At 40.6% G+C, this 22,865-nt stretch overlaps 1 protein-coding gene across 1 annotated transcript in view; it reads left to right on the top strand.

The window, feature by feature from the left end:
- The window catches only part of LOC137287490 (transmembrane protein 135-like), a 174,349-nt gene that overhangs the window by 18,360 nt on the left and 133,124 nt on the right, over positions 1-22,865 (top strand). Inside the window, exon 4 of the mRNA XM_067819823.1 lies at positions 13,567-13,600. Within this exon, the coding sequence (XP_067675924.1) occupies positions 13,567-13,600 (34 nt within the window). The remainder of the gene's footprint in view (positions 1-13,566; positions 13,601-22,865) is intronic.

Here is a 22,865-nt window from a genome sequence, read left to right as displayed (position 1 = left end):
TCCAGCTCTCAGTTAGACTCTCTGTCAGTTATGCCAATGCCACAGTCTGTGAGTAGAGGAACATGTCATTACTACTGGATGTTTTCAGACCAGATGTAGGTGGACAGATGCAAGTTACTCTTACACCAGATAGAAATGTACATTGTGTGAGTTGATTGTTCCTCTTTTAATGCAGCAATTACAATGTACCATATAATCCAGTGATTGACATCATGAACATCAATTATTTGCCATTACATCCATGTAATCCAAGTCAGTGAGGCAGACATCCCCATCCTGCTTTTTGCCTCTTATGGGTTAGTAAAGAGCAGTTCTAAATTGTGTTTTCAACAGATTCTGTCAGACCACTTCAATGAATAATTACAACAAACATTAAGAATGTGTTACCCTCATTATTCAAGAAAATAGAACATTGCCTTGTATTTTAGGAATATATTAAATATTATGATTTGTTAAGTCCTAACCCTTGATGCTGTTGCTATACCGCTGCCTCAAGATCAACTGAAACCTGGCCAGGCATATTCTCACTTCCTGTAATGTCATCAGTGCAAACTTAAAAATCTTCAAAAAAGCACTTTATCTCAAAAACTAATTTAAAAAATAAATTTTGAATTCCTAAGCAATAAAGCTTTGTCATTTTGGTCCAATACTTCCAGACTTACGAAACAGCAGTGGGTTAAGTTTATTTGAAATTGTTTTCCCTCCATGGGGAAACCTACAGAAAGATTATTCAGTCATACATTATGCTGTCAGACCAACGAGATCTGCTTATCATTACACTACATCATAGCAACATTTTCCCGTGAAAAATTTTGAATTTCTTCTCAATTTTAGATCTTTCTTCACTCAATGAACTCGAAAACATTAAAATGAGTGAATTACTTTTCACAAGAAAACTGAATGGAATTATTTACAAAAATCAATATTTGGATCCACTTGCCTGTGTGATTCGATGCTTTGTTGATGATAGTTGAATTTTGTCATCATCGTATCTGTTAGTTCAGTTCAATACATATACTCTACAAAAGTTACCTAACTGTCCTTTAACATGTTCCAGTGAATCTTAATTTCATGGCTGCATTTTGTATTTTGAAATGTGTATCATGCATACAAACAGCAGAACATTTGTTAAACTATTTCAAATTGATATTATCGTGATAAAAATATTTAAGTTGTTGAGATAATCATTATTGTAACAGGGACATTATTTGTGATGAGAAATAATTTTCAAATGTAAAAATATTGCAGACAGTTTTTGGATTAAATAAATTTTTTAAAAATATCAAAAACTGAATAATTATGGCATGTAACATGTTCAACACAAATGAAGTTTATAGTTACTGTGAGAAATTGTGAGACGATGTGTAGAAAATGAAGCAAACTGTATGTTAGTTTATAGGAGAAATATACATAGTGCTAGAAATATTACCCAAATACTTCTGTTTAATTTTAAGAGAATAATTACTGTTTTGGATATTTAACATGATTGTGATCAGTGCACAGTTGGGATGAATGGGACATTATATATTTATATTAATTTTATGGAAGTATAGTTTTTTTAGAAGAATTAACATTCAAAGTGCTGAGACTATAACAAAAATGTTTAATGCTGATATTACCAGAATAATTATGGCATTGAACATTAATGAAGATTGTAATCAGTGGCCATGTTGTGTAATAGAGCTTCACTCTGCAGGAGATATTACAGCTGCCTGTTAGATACAGGCAGCAGAAGTTGAGGACATGAAACTCAATTTAATGTCTCATGGAGAATGGAAGAAACAATATCTGAATGCGGTTGTCTGTTTTTCTGTGACAGTTTTCTGTACTGACATTACTACTGCTGTATGTTGATTACATTTGCCATAAACGTATTGAAAGTTTTTTGAATACAACAAAAACTCTGATTCAGGGAGGTATTTATTACCTATTTCTTTTAACAGTTTTCACAGCACCATATGGAGATTTGCTTGATAAGATGAAGTTGAAAATGGGAGATTTATAGCAGTTATGATAAGTTGTACTAGTTGGGAGTGTACAAGCAGGGCTGATTATATTCAGGTAATGCATTCAGCATGAGAACATTCCGAGGGCTGTATTTATGTAGGAATATTTAAGCGAGGTAAAATTGACAGTGACATATAGGGTCGTTTTTTGGGTAGTGACAAGAATGCAGAGGTAGATGATATGTTTGTTTTATTTTCTCTGTGATAGATGATCTGCAAGAAGGGGTTGGAATGAAAGTGTGTCTGAGGGGAAATATTACAGTTATTTGCTGGTAATATAAGTGTTCATTTTATGTCTGTTGGTCCTGCTTCTCATGGCCATATGTAACAGAGAGAAGGATTGAAAAGATGACTTAAAGTCTATGAGATGCAGGGATATATACCCAATACTTCATCCCCTTGTTATCCTTCTACCATCCTCTCTGTCCCCAAAATGCTTGCATGGAGCATGCTGTGTATGAGTTTTATAGTCTGAAAATTTAATCGAACTTGACACAAGCCTAATGCTCCAAGTCACAGAATGCATTAAATCCTGGCCTAAATGACTTGTTTTATTGAAGGCTTCGGCAACGGTTAGCCTGCATGAGACTGATGCAGATCGTTGCTCCTGTTGCAATACCAACGTGCAGTCATCCTCCCCAGACCAAAACATGTCGTGCCTCCATTCGAAACACACTGCATTAATCTCTGTCATAAACATTTAGTTTCAAGCAGAGAAGACGAGGAATAGGGCTCGTTGTTGTTCATCATTTTCAAAGCATTTGGAACAAAAAAGTTATGATATATTGAATCACAAATTAAAAATTGAGATAAATGCAGTCCGGAAATGTGGAAGGGTCTGGATTGTATCAAGATTGTGCATGGAGTGATGGTAGTGTATGCTGTCGACAATCAGTGGTAACACAGACCGTAGCGTCTGACTCACCCTCTTCCCTGACCCCACGCAGCATCAACACCAAGTCGGGTACTTTGTGTACATGCTGCAAGAGTTTGGGAAAATCTCAAAATTATATTTCACATTGTTTACAATCAAATGATATCAGTTGATTTATCATATTTATGTTGAGAGATTGTGGTATCTTCATTGCAAACTGCTTTTGGTTTGATGTCAGTCTTGGCCATACAGATAGTGAGTCAGGCTTTCTGTAATTTGTCTCATGGATGATAATTGTAAAATTGGATCTGGCAATGAGCGATCATGTAGGATGATGGTTTTAGAAGACAACCCAGGGTCAGAGCACAGACACCTTCACCTCCCTTCTCGGTCCTCCTCTTGACAAATCAGTGTCACACCAGCAGTCCCAATTGCTCAGTGTCACATCAAACACAGTCATGTCTCTCCTGTGCAGTGTCATCTCACAGTCATTTATGTCTCACCTGCTCATTGTGATATCAAACACAGTGATGTCTCTCCTTATTGTCTCATCATACACAGGGTGTCTCACCTACTAATTTTCTCATCATACAAAGTGATGTCTCCCCTGCTTAATATCTCATCATACACAGGCTGTCTCACTTGGTAATGTCTCATCATACACAGGCTGTCTTACCTAAATGTCTCATCAAACAGTGATGTCTTACCTGCTAAATGTCTCATCAAGCACTGTGATGTCTTACCTACATGATACAGAGGCTGTCTCACCTGATAACTGACTCATCATACACAGACTGTCTCACCCACTTATTGTCTCATGCACAGTGATGTCTCACCTGCTTATTGTCTCATCATACACAGGCTGTCTCACCTGCTTATTGTCTCATCACACACAGGCTGTCTCACCTGCTTGTTGTCTCATCATACACAGACTGTCTCAACTGCTTATTGTCTCATCATACACTGACTGTCTCACTTGCTTATTGTCTAATCACACACAGACTGTCTCACCTGCTTATTGTCTCATCATACACAGACTGTCTCAACTGCTTATTGTCTCATCATACACTGACTGTCTCACTTGCTTATTGTCTCATCATATACAGATTGTCTCACCTACTTCTTGTCTCATCATACACTGGCTGTCTCAACTTATAAGTGTCTCATCATACATTCATACATCTGGATGCACAGGTGTCCACAGGACCCAGACAGCACAGTTTGGTGTATAGAATTACTTCCCTTGAGCACATTAAAACCCAATATTGTGGGTTTGAATCCTGCTTCTGATTATGTTTCTATTTGAGTTGAGTTGGGTTTTATTTTTCCTGCCATATATTGACAGGATCAAGCTTGCGTTCATAAATATTTGAAGCACAAATTCCAAATGAGTTTCATGTTAAAACATGTATTCATTACATTATTATGTACAAGCAGAAATGTCAAATTCAAATGATTCTAGTTTTGCCCAAACCACTCATCAACACTGATTCACCCTGTTTCTAAGGATAGTATGGATGTTACAGGATGTTCTTTATTATCAGATACATGGACATCTTCCTTCTGTAGTCAGTTTTATTGGAATCATACAATAAGACATCTTCTTGAAAGTAACTGTTAATGTCAGATACGAGCTACATGTTTCCAGATATGCTGAACAAACAATGGATATATTGTCAGAGAAAACTAAACTTGACAAGGCATCCCAGAAATTCCCCAGTATAGGATAAGTCAAGATGCTGGTATGGTGATGAGACAATGATTTTTAACACTAACTGCTTGGGATGAGGTTGGGTGAGACATCTGGTGTGTTGTCACTAGATAATCAATTATTTGTCAAATAAATCAATAAACATCTTTCATATCAGAATATTGCTCCAACTGTTACCTGACATAACTGATGATCTTGATACAGCCAGATGATAGATAGTCTTCAGGGGACATGTGTGACTGTTGTTGTCAATAGCTGTCCTTACAGCCATTATTGACATAACTGATGATGTGGTACCTGTGACACTGATATCTAGTCTTTAGGAAACATGTATAAATTGTGTCGTTGATAACTGTCAGTCAAACTGACAAATTGTAGCAGGTCACAGTGATAACCAGTGTTCAGGAGACATGTATCACTGATGGTGTCAATTAATGTCATGCCAACCATGACTTGATGTAAATATTGAATTGTAAAATACCAATCATGTAACTGACATTCACTTATGGGCCACTTTGTGTACACTTGTCCACATTAGAGATACATTACTGATGGTGTCAGTAACTATCTCATTTAAGTGACAATGAATGATGACTTGTTTTCAGGAAACATGCATCGCCCTTCTCAATGCTTGTCACTCCCACTGGTGTATTGTCTGTCATACAGACTCAGAAGCAAATATGTCCAAGAAAACCCAAGCAAGTGTAGAAAATGATTTTTTTTCTATGATTTTTTTTCTCTGTATGATATGTTCATTTCAGAGACATGTTAGTCAAACTGTCATACCTATGACCCCTTTTTACACGAGATACATACGTACCTTATGGAACAGTGGTCTTGGGCTTTGTGTGTGAACCACTGCAATTGTCATCCTCTATAGCCACTGTATATTAATGCAAATATATTATGCTTAAAAATATAGTAAGGTTAGCATACCAGAAGCAGATGTAGTGATTGCTATACTGAATATCCATAAAAAGTATCATCATTCTTCATCACCTCAACTTCTAAAATGCCGGTCAAATAAGTCATACCAGATGCAGTCATCGGAGAATATATGGATGTAAGTGCAACAAGACTTCTATGGTATTCCTGCTACGACTGCTATGCAAGGTCCTATATTTTCTCTTCATAGACATGCTGTTTTTGCAATGGCTTGTATTAGTGGTGCTTTGTTCAAGCCAAGCAGCTGTGTTGAATTTCACGTGAGAGAATGCACATTATGACCAATATTATGTCCATTTGAAATAAACGTTGACTTCAGCGTGATAAACATGATTTTTTAAATACTTTGAATACTCTCATTCTTCAAATCTTTTGAAAGAAAATATTGTCACTAAGATTTTCTGAGTCTTTTAATACAACAAAGCGGACAGTGTACATTTCCACAGTGTCTTATTTTAGAAAAGTGTCAAGAAAGCGCTTATTTGTTGTGAACAGAATTTAAAGCATTGGTCAAATATTCTGTAAGCTGTTGTGCCATATACATGTAGAGGCATTCTGCTGTGGTTGACACGGGAATAAAGACGGGCCAAAATACATGGATGGGGGTGGGATTTCACACGCAAATAAACATTTATTTTTGGATGTATTTGAGTTAGGGTTGAGGGAGGCCGTGTGTGAGCGTGGAGAGACAGGCAGGTGGGATAAAGGTAATTAGTGTTAAGGCTTGTGTGAACACCGGTACTACACACTGGTACAAGGCATGCCATACACTCATCTAGGGACCTAATAGATGTTTTCTGTTACGAGAAAACATTTTTGTGATTTTATTGAAAACCTCCCTGACTCAATTCAAAATTATCCAAATAGACACTGGACCATAAGGATATTAGAATATGAGACATTAAGGTAGCACAATTAGGATGTTAGATATGAAAACACCATTAGGATGTTAGACATTAAGAAGGCACCATTAGGATTTGAGACATGGTAAAATGTGATACATTAAGGTAACACCAGTAGGATGTGACACATTAAATTGGCACCATTAGGATGTGAGACATTAAGGTAGCATCATTAGGACATGAGACATTAAGTTAGCATCATTAGGATGTGAGACACTAAAGTAACACCAGTAGGATGTGAGACATTAAGTTGGCACCATTAGGATGTGGGACATTAAGTAGGCACCATTAGGACATGAGACATTAAGATAGCATCATTGGGATGTGAGACACTAAGGTAACACCAGTAGAATGTGAGACATTAAGTTGGCACCATTAGGATGTGGGGCATTGAATAGGCACCATTAGGACATGAGACATTAAGATAGCATCATTAGGATGTGAGACATGAGAGTAGCACTATTAAGATGTGATGCTTTACAGTAGCACCATAGAGACATGAGACATTAAGATAGCGCCATAAAGAAATCACAGGTAATACCTCTCGTATTTCATAGCTGAAGAGATACCTTAAGGGCCTTTGAGTGACTCTTGAGAAACAATAATGGTGGGTAATGAAGTTTCAGATGATTCTGCCATTTTTCAATGAATCTTCACATGCTGAAATTGAGTGTTTGTTGTTAATTGTAATTCACGCATGTCAGACTGGCCATCTATAGTTCTACATTAAACTTAGCACATTGTTCTGACACAGACTGTGTACAGTTCTCACACTGGGAAGGAAGGGAGTCTGTGAATTGGTGTTTTTGTCTGTCATGATGTCAGCGTGACACAGCATGTGAGCTACCATCTCCAGGATGGAAGGCTTCAAGTCTAGACCCAGGTCAGTGTCAGTCTGTCAAGTTGAAAGGCAATCCATGCACCAGTGAGACATTCAAAATTATACAGATTCATTGGAAAAAAATAATTTAAGCTTTGTAGTCTGATTACCACAGCCAGGTCCTTCTCTGTGTCCGATAAATAATGTTGATGCGACAAAGTAATCTGAATGAGACGTTACTCAGAATGTTCATCTCCAGTTTGAGATGCTGCTTTTCATTAGCTGATGGTTGAGTCAAAGAGACGGAGCCTGGGCGTTAACATGGTATTGTAAGTCTGCTCAAGTTCTCTTGTGTTCTACTGTAGCTGCAGGGTAATAGCTGTACAATCACTGATTACTGAAAAACATTTAAATTCTGGTGTTTGAGATGGGTGCTGGAAGGGATAAAACGCGTGCTGGAAGGGATAAGAGGGGTACTGGAAGGGATAAAACGGGTGCTGGAAGGGATAAGACGGGTGCTGGAAGGGGTAAGACGGTGCTGGAAGGGATGTAGGGTTTATTAAGGACACTGATGGTGGTGATGGCTGTGGTTGTGAGTTGTGTTGTCTTGAGTGTTGGGGCAGGAGTGGTGGTCATGGTGATAGTTTGGGGAGCAACTGAAATATTTGTAGATATTAGTCTGTTAGGAAGGTACACAGACCATACCTCTAACATCCCACTTCCAGCAGGCACCTGGTCATCCCTCCGACATCCTCACCCTACGTCAAGCAGCAACCACCCATATGACCAGTCTCCAACCATAGCCCCTCCCTCAAGCCCTGTCCAGTCCCTCCCCTAACACTGTGTGGTCCAGCTTCATCTGACACAAGATTACAGCCTGATCTGCACTGCTCCCTGAAGAATGTTATGTACCACAGATGGCCTTGGTAAATAATACTGACTTGTTTGTCTGTTTTGCTATTTATAATGAGGATAAGGGTTAGATAGGCCTCCATGGGGCCAGGTCAGTGGCAGGGGATATATAAGTGAGGTAGATAGGTGTAAGATAAGCTGGCAGATCGGGCAACATGGTGACACCAAGGTGAACATTTGTTTGTAGGAGGAGGGTCAGTGTCAGGGAAGAAAAATACTCTGAGAGGTTTGGTGTCAGATGTTACAGTCTACCTAGGATCATAGCAGATTTAGATGGCAGCTGAAAGAACTGTACACTTCTACCTGGCCAGATTAAAGACAGGGATTAACATAGCCTCATTGACTGACTCCTGTTCTGGTTTCATGCTAGTGTGGTTAGGCTGGATGGTGAATGTGATAGGTCAGCAACTGCCATGTGCCAGCTCACACCTGGGAAAGGAGGGCCTTGGTTGCGTGACATCTACCTGTCATACCAAGATTATGCACACCTAAGAAGCCTGGATTAACTGGGGGGTCAACTCAGGGTCTGCACACCTGGATGGTTGTGTTGACCAGGGATCTAGTAGTGTCATTTGGGGTCAGTGAATCGGATGGAAGCAAGTAGAACTAACATAGGGGATCAGTGATTCTAAAGTGGGGTTATTTGTTGCCATCAGCTGAAACGACATATAATTACGCTTGTCCAAAGGCCAAGTACGTTACTTCTGCCTCTTCATGTCATCTGGTAATATTCTGCTTGGCTATTTCTCTACCCCTAACATTACATGGCCATTAGAATGAAACAGTCACATTAGCATGTGCCACCATTATAACATTAGTGTATGTTGTAGTGTGTGAATGTTTGTGATGGTTTGGATAGCCTGAATGTGGCTGTTCTGTATATACAGCGTGACAGATTGTTATTTACTCTCCACTGACATGCAATCTGTGACATTACTCACTATGGTAAGCCCCATGACTTAATAACCCGATGACAAACCTCTCTAACCCACTTAACCTCATGACCACCCCTCTTAACCCCAGGACAATTCTCCTAGTGTCTTATTTGACCGTACTGTCCAGCCCACACAAAAACTCTTCTAGCCCCATATGAACTAACCCACAAACCCCCGTGACCTCCCTCCAACCCCGAAGACAACTCTTCAAGACCTATATATGACCAAACCCTCCAACCCCCATGACAACTCTTCAAGACCTGTATATGATCAAACCCTCCAACCCCCATGACAACTCTTCAAGACCTATATATTACCAAACCCTCCAACCCCCAAGACAACTCTTCATGACAACTCTTCAAGACCTGTATATGACCAAACCCTCCAACCCCCAAGACAACTCTTCAAGACCTATATATTACCAAACCCTCCAACCCCCACGACAACTCTTCATGACAACTCTTCAAGACCTGTATATGACCAAACCCTCCAACCCCCATGACAACTCTTCAAGACCTATATATTACCAAACCCTCCAACCCCCACGACAACTCTTCATGACAACTCTTCAAGACCTGTATATGACCAAACCCTCCAACCCCCAAGACAACTCTTCAAGACCTATATATTACCAAACCCTCCAACCCCCACGACAACTCTTCATGACAACTCTTCAAGACCTGTATATGACCAAACCCTCCAACCCCCATGACATCTCTTCAAGACCTATATATTACCAAACCCTCCAACCCCCAAGACAACTCTTCAAGACCTATATATTACCAAACCCTCCAACCCCCACGACAACTCTTCATGACAACTCTTCAAGACCTGTATATGACCAAACCCTCCAACCCCCATGACAACTCTTCAAGACCTATATATTACCAAACCCTCCAACCCCCACGACAACTCTTCATGACAACTCTTCAAGACCTGTATATGACCAAACCCTCCAACCCCCACGACAACTCTTCATGACAACTCTTCAAGACCTGTATATGACCAAACCCTCCAACCCCCAAGACAACTCTTCAAGACCTATATATGACCAAACCCTCCAACCCCCATGACAACTCTTCAAGACCTATATATGACCAAACCCTCCAACCCCCAAGACAACTCTTCAAGACCTATATATTACCAAACCCTCCAACCCCCACGACAACTCTTCATGACAACTCTTCAAGACCTGTATATGACCAAACCCTCCAACCCCCAAGACAACTCTTCAAGACCTATATATGACCAAACCCTCCAACCCCCAAGACAACTCTTCATGACAACTCTTCAAGACCTGTATATGACCAAACCCTCCAACCCCCAAGACAACTCTTCAAGACCTATATATTACCAAACCCTCCAACCCCCACGACAACTCTTCATGACAACTCTTCAAGACCTGTATATGACCAAACCCTCCAACCCCCAAGACAACTCTTCAAGACCTATATATGACCAAACCCTCCAACCCCCACGACAACTCTTCATGACAACTCTTCAAGACCTGTATATGACCAAACCCTCCAACCCCCAAGACAACTCTTCAAGACCTATATATTACCAAACCCTCCAACCCCCACGACAACTCTTCATGACAACTCTTCAAGACCTGTATATGACCAAACCCTCCAACCCCCATGACAACTCTTCAAGACCTATATATTACCAAACCCTCCAACCCCCAAGACAACTCTTCAAGACCTATATATGACCAAACCCTCCAACCCCCATGACAACTCTTCATGACAACTCTTCAAGACCTGTATATGACCAAACCCTCCAACCCCCATGACAACTCTTCAAGACCTATATATGACCAAACCCTCCAACCCCCACGACAACTCTTCATGACAACTCTTCAAGACCTGTATATGACCAAACCCTCCAACCCCCAAGACAACTCTTCAAGACCTATATATGACCAAACCCTCCAACCCCCATGACAACTCTTCAAGACCTATATATGACCAAACCCTCCAACCCCCAAGACAACTCTTCAAGACCTATATATTACCAAACCCTCCAACCCCCACGACAACTCTTCATGACAACTCTTCAAGACCTATATATGACCAAACCCTCCAACCCCCAAGACAACTCTTCAAGACCTATATATGACCAAACCCTCCAACCCCCATGACAACTCTTCAAGACCTGTATATGACCAAACCCTCCAACCCCCAAGACAACTCTTCAAGACCTGTATATGACCAAACCCTCCAACCCCCAAGACAACTCTTCAAGACCTGTATATGACCAAACCCTCCAACCCCCAAGACAACTCTTCAAACCCATATCATCAAACCCTCAGATCCCCCATCATCACCCTCCAACTGCCCATGACAACTCTTCTAACCTTGTATGACCAAACCCTCTGACCTCAGGACAATACTTCTAGCCCCATGTGACCAAACCCTCCACCCTCATGACAACTCATCTAACCTTTTATGACCAAACCCTCTAACCCCAGGACAATACTTCTAGCCCCGTATGACCAAACCCTCCAACCCCCATAACAACTCTTCTAACCTTGTATGACCAAACCCTCTAACCCCAGGACAATACTTCTAGCCCCGTATGACCAAACCCTCCAACCCCCAAGACAACTCTTCAAACCCATATTATCAATCCCTCGGATCCCCCATTATCACCCTCCAACTGCCCATGACAACTCTTCTAACCTTTGTGTGACCAAACCCTCTAACCGCAGGACAATACTTCTAGCCCCAGATGACCAAACCCTCCAACCCCCATGACAACTGTTCTAACCTTGTATGACCAAACCATCTAACCCCAGGACAGTACTTCTAGCCCCATGTGACCAAACTCTCCAACCCCCATGACAACCCTTCTAACCTTGTATGACCAAACCCTCTAAGCCCAGGACAATACTTCTAGCCCCGTATGACCAAACCCTCCAACCCCCAAGACAGCTCTTCTAACACCAATGACCAGCCTCCCAACCCCATAACAACTTATCAAGCCCTATTTGACCAAATCACCAGACCCCATGACATCTCTTCCGGCCCCAATCCAAGACTGAAGGGTGTCACTTGATTATTGTCTACATGATATTGATTGGGGTAAGGGCAATGGAAAATACAAAATTCTCCAGCTATATGGAATTGAGTCAGCTGGAGAGGAAACATATTTGATGATAAGGTGGCCTTGTATATCAGAGATTCGATCAGATGTGCCCATAGAGAATAGTTAAGAGATCCTGAAACATATTTTGCTTTTCCGTATGTGGTGTTCTTTGATTATTACCTTCATGTAATGACAAGTGTTGTTTGACAAATTTTACACTTCAGTTCCTATGAACTAGTACAGTGACTGGTATTTGTTCATCAGGGAATATTTAATCAAGCATTCACTTGTCCTTCCATAGGAATCAAGTGTCCTGGCTTAATCATTGTACATGAAGTGCTGTATGCATACACCAGGACCAGAACCACTGTCTTGTCATGTCATCCTCAGAGACTCTCTGTTCCAAGCATTGATCATGCCCTGAAACAAAGACCTGATCTCCTCACTGCCTTTGATATTATTTGAAGGACTTGGTTTTTTAGCAAATACTTCTGGGGCAAAAATAGTCGTCTATTTTCTGTGTCAGTCACATCAATGTCCACCAGTTTTTCAGATGGAATTTTGTTTCAAGGCCAGAGCTTTTTCTGTAAGAAAAACAAAAACGTCTTTTTAGGTTCTAGTAGACACATTGTCACCACCAATCTAAATAGCCATGTTTTGTTTGAATGTCTCAAATGGATTAACAGCAAAAGGGATTATAAAAATCCTGAATGACAGGAGAACCTGATTTCTGATGTGAACATTATCAACTTTCCTCCATCAAGATATCAAGGATGCAACTTTGGCTGGGAATGAGCCTAAGTGGCAGAGAGATGTAACCCATTGATTTCCCCCACGTTTTGGGGGAAAAAATACAAGTATCCTAGCAATTTTGTATGTTCTTGATTTGCAAGCATCAGAATTTGTTTGATATGGCTAGAATGAAGGATGTAAATAAAACTCTGGTTAAATATAGTGTTGTCAGTAGAGGGAGGTAGAGGTGTTTGGCCAGGCTTTACCTGGAATCTCGTGGCAGGTACTTGTTTTTGTGGGCAAATTACACACTTCCCGGCAGTTATTTCATGAATGTGTGACAAGCTAGCAAGGGAGAAGGGTGTGGGGTCTGATTGTCACGATTACAACACTATATCAGCTTATCTGTCGAAATTCAATTAGCATCGGTTGTGTGATTGTTTGTACATTTAATGTTGATTTGCTGTGTCACTTGTAGTCTGTGGGCTGTTGCGTCATGTACTGCATCCTGTCATTGTCCCTCTGTCCACAGATCGACGTTGTACCCCATGCTTTGTGGACAATGATGAAGACATGTTCGCAAATACTGGGGACGTTTTATTTGCTGATCTGACGTGATTTTTGGTGTTTCTTTTTTAGGCGGGGACTGCTGGCTGTTTACCTTACAAACTTGGTGAGTTGCTTGCCCAGTGATGGCGTCGCTGCGCGTCTGCTTCAGGCACAGTTTGGAACCACATGCAAAACACAGCACATGACTGCAAAATTCAACATGGCTGCCCCTGCTGGGTTTCAGCAGGCCACAATATTTGCTTTGACCCCTGCCCATTTGAGCCAACATTTGGCAGTAAGGCTACTGACCTCTCCCAAACCCATCTAAACAAAGCTCCCACTTTCTGTCAAATAATTGCTTCAAACTGGCAGCCTGTAGAAAATTGCCTAACATTTGTCAGCTTGTTATTTATAGTGTTTTCTCTATTTGTCCACAATCAATCTGACATCTATTTCCTCTCTTGGTGTGGGAATGTGGAACAATTTTAAAATCCTTTAGCTTTTACTTCATGGCTTGCTGTTTGATAGTATGATATAGTGTGTTTCATGTCAGGCAGACTCCCCATGTGGCTGGAACCTGTTGCCCACTCTGGCTGAAGGGGTTGTTGTTGAGGCACAGGTACTATAGTAGTCTGTCTTACAGACCCTGAAGTATATATATCCAAGAAAGCCCACGCAAGTCTAGAAAATGTGGCAAGTCTAGATTTCCATAGCTTCTGAAAATGAAGAAAGCCGAAGGGGTCCATTTCATTATATTATTTTGTTTCACTATGAACGTTTTTTCAGTAAAATATGTTCATTTCAGAGACTAGCTGTTAGTCTAGTACTATAGCTGAAGCCAGTATAGACAAATGTGCGCAAGATATAATTGCAATACAGAACAATACCTGATGACCCCAAATCCTCAATGAGTTTACATTCCTCAACATGAAAACAAAACTAGTCCTTGAAAATAGAACTAGTTTCTGATAGTTTCACAGTGCATGGTATATAATGCTATTCACTGTGTAATGTGAGAGTAATTGAAGATGCCCATTTCCTTTTATTGAGGCTCATTGGAAAGCCATTCATACAACTCCATGTCCATGTCTGGAACTTTGTAAACACACTGCACATTGAGGAATGGACACATTGAGGGCACTGTTTGCATTGTAATTTTAGTTAGGGTATGTTTTGTGTGTATAGAAATATACCTGGAATGCATATCTGTTGTACCTGTGCTGAAAAAATCTCTTCAGCCCCACTGTGGCCACTGTGTAATGCTGTTGCCTGCCGTGTCTAGCAGAATCATTTGTGTAACTCTCCTGGCATCAGCCAAGTTTATCACACAGATACTGATGTTGCAGACCAACTGAATTGAACATATCTTACAGAAGAAAGTTCATAGGAAAGAAAAGAAAAGAAAATGAGAAGGAACCCTGAGAATTTCTTCATTTTCTAAAGCTGTGCAAATCTAGATCTGCCACATTTTCTTGACTTGCATGGGATACGTTTGCTTCAGGGTCTGTATGTTGATTTCACTGCAGTATTGTAGACATGGTGATGTGTAGAGTTCAGGATCCTTTTAGTTATCCTTTTTGCACCACCAAATGGAGCTGAAAAAGTGAAACTTTTTCAGCATTGTACAGACACAACACCATGATGTAGACTTGCTCATACAGACATGATTTTTTTCCTTCCAGCGACTCATCCTCACTCAAACGTGGTACATGACAACTGTTATGAATACATATTGATTGGTATTGTCCCCCGCCGCAATGCGGAATGTGGGACCATGTATTCAACATTGTCTGTATGTACGTATGACCGCTTTTCAAATCCATGTTAACATAACATCTCATGAACTGTTGTACCCAAAGACTTCAAATTTGTGAGAATCCACATTTGGGGATTACATTAACATCAGTTGATTTTGGTGACCTTGATCTTATTTTCAATGTGACCATGACACTTAGTTCACTTTTCAAACTTATGTTAACGGGATCTCTCATTAACTGTTGTACCCAATGTCTTCAAGTTTGTTGACAGCCTACATTGGAGGATCACACAAACACCAGATTATTTTGGTGACCTTGACCTTATCTTCAAGGCCCACCCGACTCCTTGACCACTTTCCAAACTGTCAACTTGGTATCTCAGGCACTGTTGTACCCAGTTTCCTCAAATTAATGAAAGCCAACACTGGAGGATTACACAGACATCAGTTGATTTGGGTGAACTTGATCATATTTTCAATGTGACCATGACACTTTGTCCCCTTTTCAAATTTATGTTGATGTGGTATCTCAAAAAAAAAATTGCAACCATTGTCTTCAGTTTTGTTGGCAGCCTGCATTGGGTGATTATCCAGACACCAGTCATTTCACGCAGCTTGTGTGTGACCAAAAAGTAAAAAGTAGGGAATAAGTTATAAATACTTCATTCTTCTTTAGTGGCACCGGACATTGCCACATTAGTGGCAAACACTTGTTGAATTAAATGTTTGAAAATATTTAAAAATCCTATCTTAAGTCAGTCGTCTTTGTGTAGACCTTCAACATTTTTATACAGATGTCCTTCAAGAGAACATTTTCTTATCGTGGTTGTTCCAATGGTTAAAGCTTGTCAAGCCAATGACCTGGCCCCGATTTCTCGAAACAAACCTAAGTTTTTACTCAAATCTCAAACTGAGTTTCACAATTCAAAACAGCTGAACTTTTAACTCAACTGTATTTTTAAATATAGAAGCCCAAACAATTTGAGCAATCTCTATCCACCAACCTCAAATTTTCTACTATAGTTTGAGTTTTATACTGATTCAGTTTGTTCTGTGAAATGCATTTTCTCACATACGAGTGAAAACCCAAACTTAAATCAAAACTCAGACGACTTAAGTTTGTTTCCAGAATTCAGGGCCTGAGTTTTCTTCTGGCATGGCATTGATTTAATGGTTTTGTTTTAACGTTTGTTTTGTTAGCTGACCGTTTGAAAAACAGGTATGGCCTTATATGTATGTCAGTGAAGAAGCCTCGTGTTCACACTGCTAGTCAAACTTTTGCAATGCGTTGTTTGATTATGTTTATGTTCATAACGACTAAATGTTAGTTTTTAATGAAAAAGATGTATTGGGATATTTTGTTATTTCTTTAGCATTCATTTTAAAAAGTATATATTCGAAAAAAATCTGGCCTCAAAACATGTTTTAGCAAGAAAGCAGTGAAAGATTTTAAATTTAAATTATTCCACCTATTGTTATTCAACAAATCTCCATACTGTAATTAGAAAGTCTCGGGAGATACCAGGTGGGTTGTATCTGGTTGACAGTGAGTGCTTCCTCCAGTGATTCAACAGAGTGCAGTTTTCTTCCCTCAACAACCCCCACCCCCAATGGCAGTAGGCAGCACCACAACAAAGTGATCTTTCCATCCCTATAGAACCATAGCACTGTGCACTTTTGCCACTCTCAAAGTTTCACAGGACACATATCTCCAATCAGTTGTCATTGTGTTCTTCTCCGACTGTACCCTCCACCTCCAAGAAGGGGAAGGTCTCCTACTCCACAGTGCCACAGTGTTGACGTCTTTTCCGCACCACCCCATCAGTACCGCCGCAGCATGCTCTACTCTCCCAGTACAGCCCTATACTTTCCTCCCATGACAACCACAACACCACTTCCCCTTCCCTAGGGATTGCAGCTACAGTCCTCCAAGCACCTTGTCTCGCTGTTGTGCCCATACTCTCCCCTATAAAACTTAATTAGAATGAGACGAAACTAAAATCATTGCTTTAATGATGGGTTATTGATAAAAATAAAAAAAGTAGCTAATCTTCCCCCTCGTAAATCTGTCAAGTGAGTTGCAAATTATGTGGGAGTGATGATTTTCTCTTGTTACCGTGGGTACAGAAGGGTTGAGGAAGGGTAATATTTCTGTGTGCTGATTGTTTCATGGAGGATTTAATTACATAGATGCTAGGCTAAAGTAGCATATTTAGACTTAGCCATCATGGGGCATGTTGCAGGCAGTATCCCATAGGTGCAGGGCTGTCAGGGCAGTAGAGACGGGTGTGATGGTAAGAGGGGTCAGTAGTAGAGGTTTAGTAGTGGAGCGGGGACGATGGGTCGTAATGATGGAGTAGATGGGTTTGGATGGGTAGTCGAGATGGGTAGTAGATGTTGAGTAAATTTGGAGTAGATGGGTAGAAGAGGTGTGAATAGATGGGTAGAAGAGGTGTAGTAGATGGATAGTAGAGGTGGAATAGATGTTTGGATGGGTAGTAGAGATGAGCAGTAGATGTGTAAATGGGGAGTAAATTTGGAGTAGATGGGTAGAAGAGGTGGAGTAGATGGGTAGAAGAGATAAAGTAGGTGGAGGTGGATTGAAGAGGTGGAAGTAGTAGAGATGGAGTAGATTTTTTGAAGAGCTTAAGTAGTAGATGGATAGCAGAGGTGGATCAGATGGATAGTAGAGGTGAAGTAGTAGATTGGTAGAAGAGGTGTGGTATATGGGTAGAAGAGGTGAAGTAGTAGATAGGTGGTAGAGTTGAAGTAGTAGATGGGTAGAAGAGGTGTAGTAGATGGATAGTAGAGGTAGAGTAGATGGATAGTAGAGATGGAATAGATGGGTAGAAGGGTGATGTAGATGGAGAGGAGAGGTAGAGTAGATGTATAGTAGAGGTAGAGTAGAAGGGTAGAAGGGTGATGTAGTAGAAGGGTGGAAGAGGTGAAGAAGTAGATGGGTAGAAGAGGTGGAGCAGATGGATAGTAGAGTTGAAGTAGTAAACGGGTAGAAGAGGTAGAGCAGATGGATAGTAGAGGTGAAGTAGTAGATGGGTAGTAGAGGTGGAATAGATGGAGAGTAGAGGTGGAGTAGATTTTTTGAAGAGCTGAAGTAGTAGATGGGTATAAGAGGTGAAGTATTAGATGGATAGAAGGGGTGAAGTAGTAAATGGGTGGAAGAGGTGAAGTAGTAAATGGGTGGAAGAGGTGAAGTAGTAAATGGGTGGAAGAGGTGAAGTAATAGTTGGGTGGAAGAGGTGAAATAGTGGATGGGTGGAAGAGGTGAAGTAGTAGATGGGTGGAAGAGGTGAAATAGTTGGGTGGAGGAGGTGAAGTAGTAGATGGGTGGAAGAGGTGAAGTAGTAGATGGGTGGAAGAGGTGAAATAGATGGGTGGAGGAGGTGAAGTAGTAGATGGGTGGAAGAGGTGAAGTAGTAGAAGGATACATCAGGTGAAGTAGTAGGTGGGTAGAAGAGGTGTAGTAGATGGATAGTAGAGGTGGAATAGATGGGCAGAAGAGGTGAAGTAGTAGATGGGTAGAAGAGGTATAGTAGATGGATAGTAGAGGTGGAATAGATGGAGAGTAAAGGTGGAGTAGATGGAGAGTAGAGGTGGAGTAGATATTTTGAAGAGCTGAAGTAGTAGATGGTTATAGGAGGTGAAGTAGTAGATGGGTGGAAGAGGTGAAGTAGTAAATGGGTGGAAGGGGTGAAGTAGTAGATGGGTGGAAGAGGTGAAGTAGTAAATGGGTGGAAGAGGTGAAGTAGTAAATGGGTGGAAGAGGTGAAGTAATAGTTGGGTGGAAGAGGTGAAGTAGTAGATGGATGGAAGAGGTGAAGTAGTAGATGGATGGAAGAGGTGAAGTAATAGTTGGGTGGAAGAGGTGAAGTAGTAGATGGATGGAAGAGGTGAAGTAGTAGATTGGAAGAGGTGAAGTAATAGTTGGGTGGAAGAGGTGAAGTAGTAGATGCGTAGAAGAGGTGATGTAGTAGATGGGTGGAAGAGGTGAAGTAGTAGATGGATGGAAGAGGTGAAGTAGTAGATGCGTAGAAGAGGTGATGTAGTAGATGGATGGAAGAGGTGAAGTAGTAGATGCGTAGAAGAGGTGATGTAGTGGATGGAAGAGGTGAAGTAGTAGATGGATGGAAGAGGTGAAGTAGTAGATGGATGGAAGAGGTGAAGTAGTAGATGGATGGAAGAGGTGAAGTAATAGTTGGATGGAAGAGGTGAAGTAGTAGATGCGTAGAAGAGGTGATGTAGTAGATGGGTGGAAGAGGTGAAGTAGTAGATGGATGGAAGAGGTGAAGTAGTAGATGCGTAGAAGAGGTGATGTAGTAGATGGGTGGAAGAGGTGAAGTAGTAGATGGATGGAAGAGGTGAAGTAGTAGATGCGTAGAAGAGGTGAAGTAATAGTTGGGTGGAAGAGATGAAGAAAATGGGTAGAAGAGGTGAAGTAATAGATGGGTAGAAGAGAGGTGAAGTAATACTTGGGTGGAAGAGGTGAAGTAGTTGATGGGTAGAAGAGTAGCTCAGTAGTAGAGAGGAGAGAGGGGTAATAGAGGTTGAGTACTGTAGCAGAGTAGTTGGTTGTAAAGATTGGTAGGTAGATAGCTGAGGTGGATAGTTGAGTGGAATAGTTAGGTGGGGTATCAAAATGTTTAGAGGCAGCATAATCATTCACTTTTAACCTGTTTATAAGCAAGAGCCAAGCATCTGTTTATAATAGGCCTGTCATTACCATGTTTGTTGCTATTTATGCTACACTGATTACACATGCTATTCAAACATGAAGGAGCCATTACTTGAAGAATGCGCGTTTTTTTGCATCCTCATTCATTTGAATGAGAAATGTGACATATATATCCTGCAGGGAATCCCTGCTCACACACTCAGAGGATGTAGATAAAGCTGTCAGTATGTATAATACCTAGACACATAGGCCAGGTGGGGGAGCTCACATTAACAACATGACCAGCTGAGATGAACCCTCATAAGTGAGGGTTTATGGCAAGGTAAGCTGACTGCATTTCAAACACTGGAGACTTATGTCGTTTTGATCCAGAAGCAAGCTCATGTGTGTCCTGTTCTGTATTATCCGATTGGAAAACAAAGACAAAGTGGTTTGTGATGAAAGATATTGTAATGCATTTTGAAAATTCTAAAATAGTCAAGGTGTTGTTTTCAAACCTGAAGCACATGGTAGCAGCTGTAAAATTGAAGCTGAGCTTTTTGTAGAACTATGCATACATATGGCCAAGGCGTGTACTTTGAAATGGTGTACATGCAAACATTTCTTTTTCATGATAGTAAGCAATGTACATTTACCTGATCTAGAAACACACCTGAGCACTGGTAGATCAGACGGACAGGTGAGCTTGATATCCTTATAGACTTGATGTGATCAGTTATTTTTGTAATTAGAATGTTTGGCTTTGAACTGGCTCTCATGTTCCATTTATTCAGTTTCTTTAATTGTTTCAGGAGTTTGATTAACTTTTGTAACTTTCAGATTTTTTGTTCAACTTTAATGTCCTTGGAAATTTGTTGAATTCTTTGTACAACACATCTATATTCATCTCAGTTGCTCTGACATAGTGCCTACATTTATCTTTTCAAACCCAACTATGTGATGTGTCATTTAGAGAGATTCTTTGAGGTTATTGCAAAACATGGTTTGTGTCATTATTCATTGCAATTTGTTTCACAGTTTTGCTTGTTCAGTCCTCAGAATTGTTGGTTGTCTTGATTGAGTTCAAGGCTAGGACATAAGGTTTCAGAATGAAAGAACACCTGTATATAATTGGTGTCTTGGTTCCGTTTCCTCAAAGAATATGATGTGCCTATTGTTTTTGGAATAAGGGTTAGAAAGTGTGTATATATTGAACGTTATTAAATCTCTGTGTGACTCCATCTAATCCCAACAAAGGGTATGTGCCAGGTGACAGACAGATTCTTTTGTGCCACTAACATAAGCCATGGTTTGCTTTCTTGTTCACCAGTTGCCCCACAATTGTAGTCATTGAATAGCTATTCTTAGAGAGTGCCACATTCATAGGAGGAGATTATCATATACTGTGTCGGAAAGAATTAGGAGAGGGGGACTTTCAAAAAACAACTGCTAGGTATTTGTAACAGCCTGTTTCATCCTTTGCCAATGGAGCTGTCTTATATTAGTATAAGTGTCATACTCTTGAGTTACCTGCCCTTCAGTTTTAGTGATTTCATAGGTACTGTTTTTCTTTACCTATTCCCAGGTGGAAATGCATGTGTTTGTTGCCCATTGTGGAAGGACTGTAGTGGTTCTATTGTACTTTGATCCAGCTGTTGTCTCCAAAGGTCACCAGGTACTAATATTCAGTCAGATGTGGCGGAGAGATTGGTATTACCAGATCTGATCAATGGCAAGCCAGAGTGTCATTCTCACCTCAACAAAGAATGTACTTTGTTACTTTCCCAGACCTTGGTTAAGGAGCTGAATTACTTCCTAATTCCAAATTAAAATCTGATTATACGTGGAAATTACAAAGACATATCACATCCGATTTGTATGTTGTCTGTGGATAACTTTGTAGTCCGTGACTTTCACCCGCAGTCCCTGAGTCAAAAGTCCTTAAGTAATAATTTGCTTTAGTAAGAGGTATGGACAAGCACGCTTCTTGTTTATATGGTAAGTACCTTTAAATGCGCACAAGGTTCAAGGAAATTCAAGGGGAATTATTTATGATTAGGTTTTTGTGAGATTGCATGGACTGTGTAATTGAATACATACTGATGGGTGCCTGTTTCTCCAAATAAGACAGGGTAGTATTCACCAGGGTAGGAGTCAATCACAGCCTCATCAGGGTGCACACTTGAATGTGGAACTCTTTCATGTTCTCACTATTGATCCCAATCCCAGCAGACTGAAGTAGAAGGTGTGTGACACCAGTCTCTGAATCTGCTACTTTCAGTCCTAATCCATTCTCATTGCTTCAACAGCACTTTTAGAATGTAATTTAGGGGATTAAATGTTGGATAATCATTCTTTAAGGAAGTTGATCAGAATGTTGGGGTCATACGCAAGGAACACCATCACCAATGCGGACTCCGGCTTTGAGGACCGCAGTATACTCATGTTTTCTGGAACTAAAGACGGCAAGCTGTCAACTTCACTCACGACGGGGGAATGAGCTTGCATATATTATAGACAGAAGAAGGAGAAGGCTGTCAGACATCAAAGTTAAACGATCATAATCTGCTCTGTGAGTGCCACCGATTGAAGAATGTGCACTTTGTACTGTGGGAGTGATCTGCTAGACCTCTCCACCTCCTCCTGTTGTTGATCTTGCATCAGACTTAGCTACAGACTGCTTGTTGTCAGTATGTGCTGCTCCGAGCAATACACACTGTTAGCTGCATAATAGGATTGCTTCTTTCTTCTTGTTTCTTTTTTTTCCTACTTCATATATGTCTATAGGAAACCGACCAATACCCTGAGTTTTATTTTGTTAAAATTTGTAGCATAAATTGTAGAGAAAGATTTGAATGTTATAAAGTGTCATACATGTTGGAGTGAGTGAGTGAGTTTAGGTTTACATCACTATTAGCGGTATCATGGCAGCGGACACCAGAAATGGGCTTCCCACTTTATGCC

The sequence above is a fragment of the Haliotis asinina genome, chromosome 6 (assembly GCF_037392515.1).
Source record: "Haliotis asinina isolate JCU_RB_2024 chromosome 6, JCU_Hal_asi_v2, whole genome shotgun sequence".
In the NCBI taxonomy this organism is placed as follows: Eukaryota; Metazoa; Mollusca; class Gastropoda; order Lepetellida; family Haliotidae; genus Haliotis; species Haliotis asinina.
The sequence above is the reverse complement of the archived record's forward strand: the minus strand, read 5'-3'. Positions and strand labels throughout refer to the sequence as shown.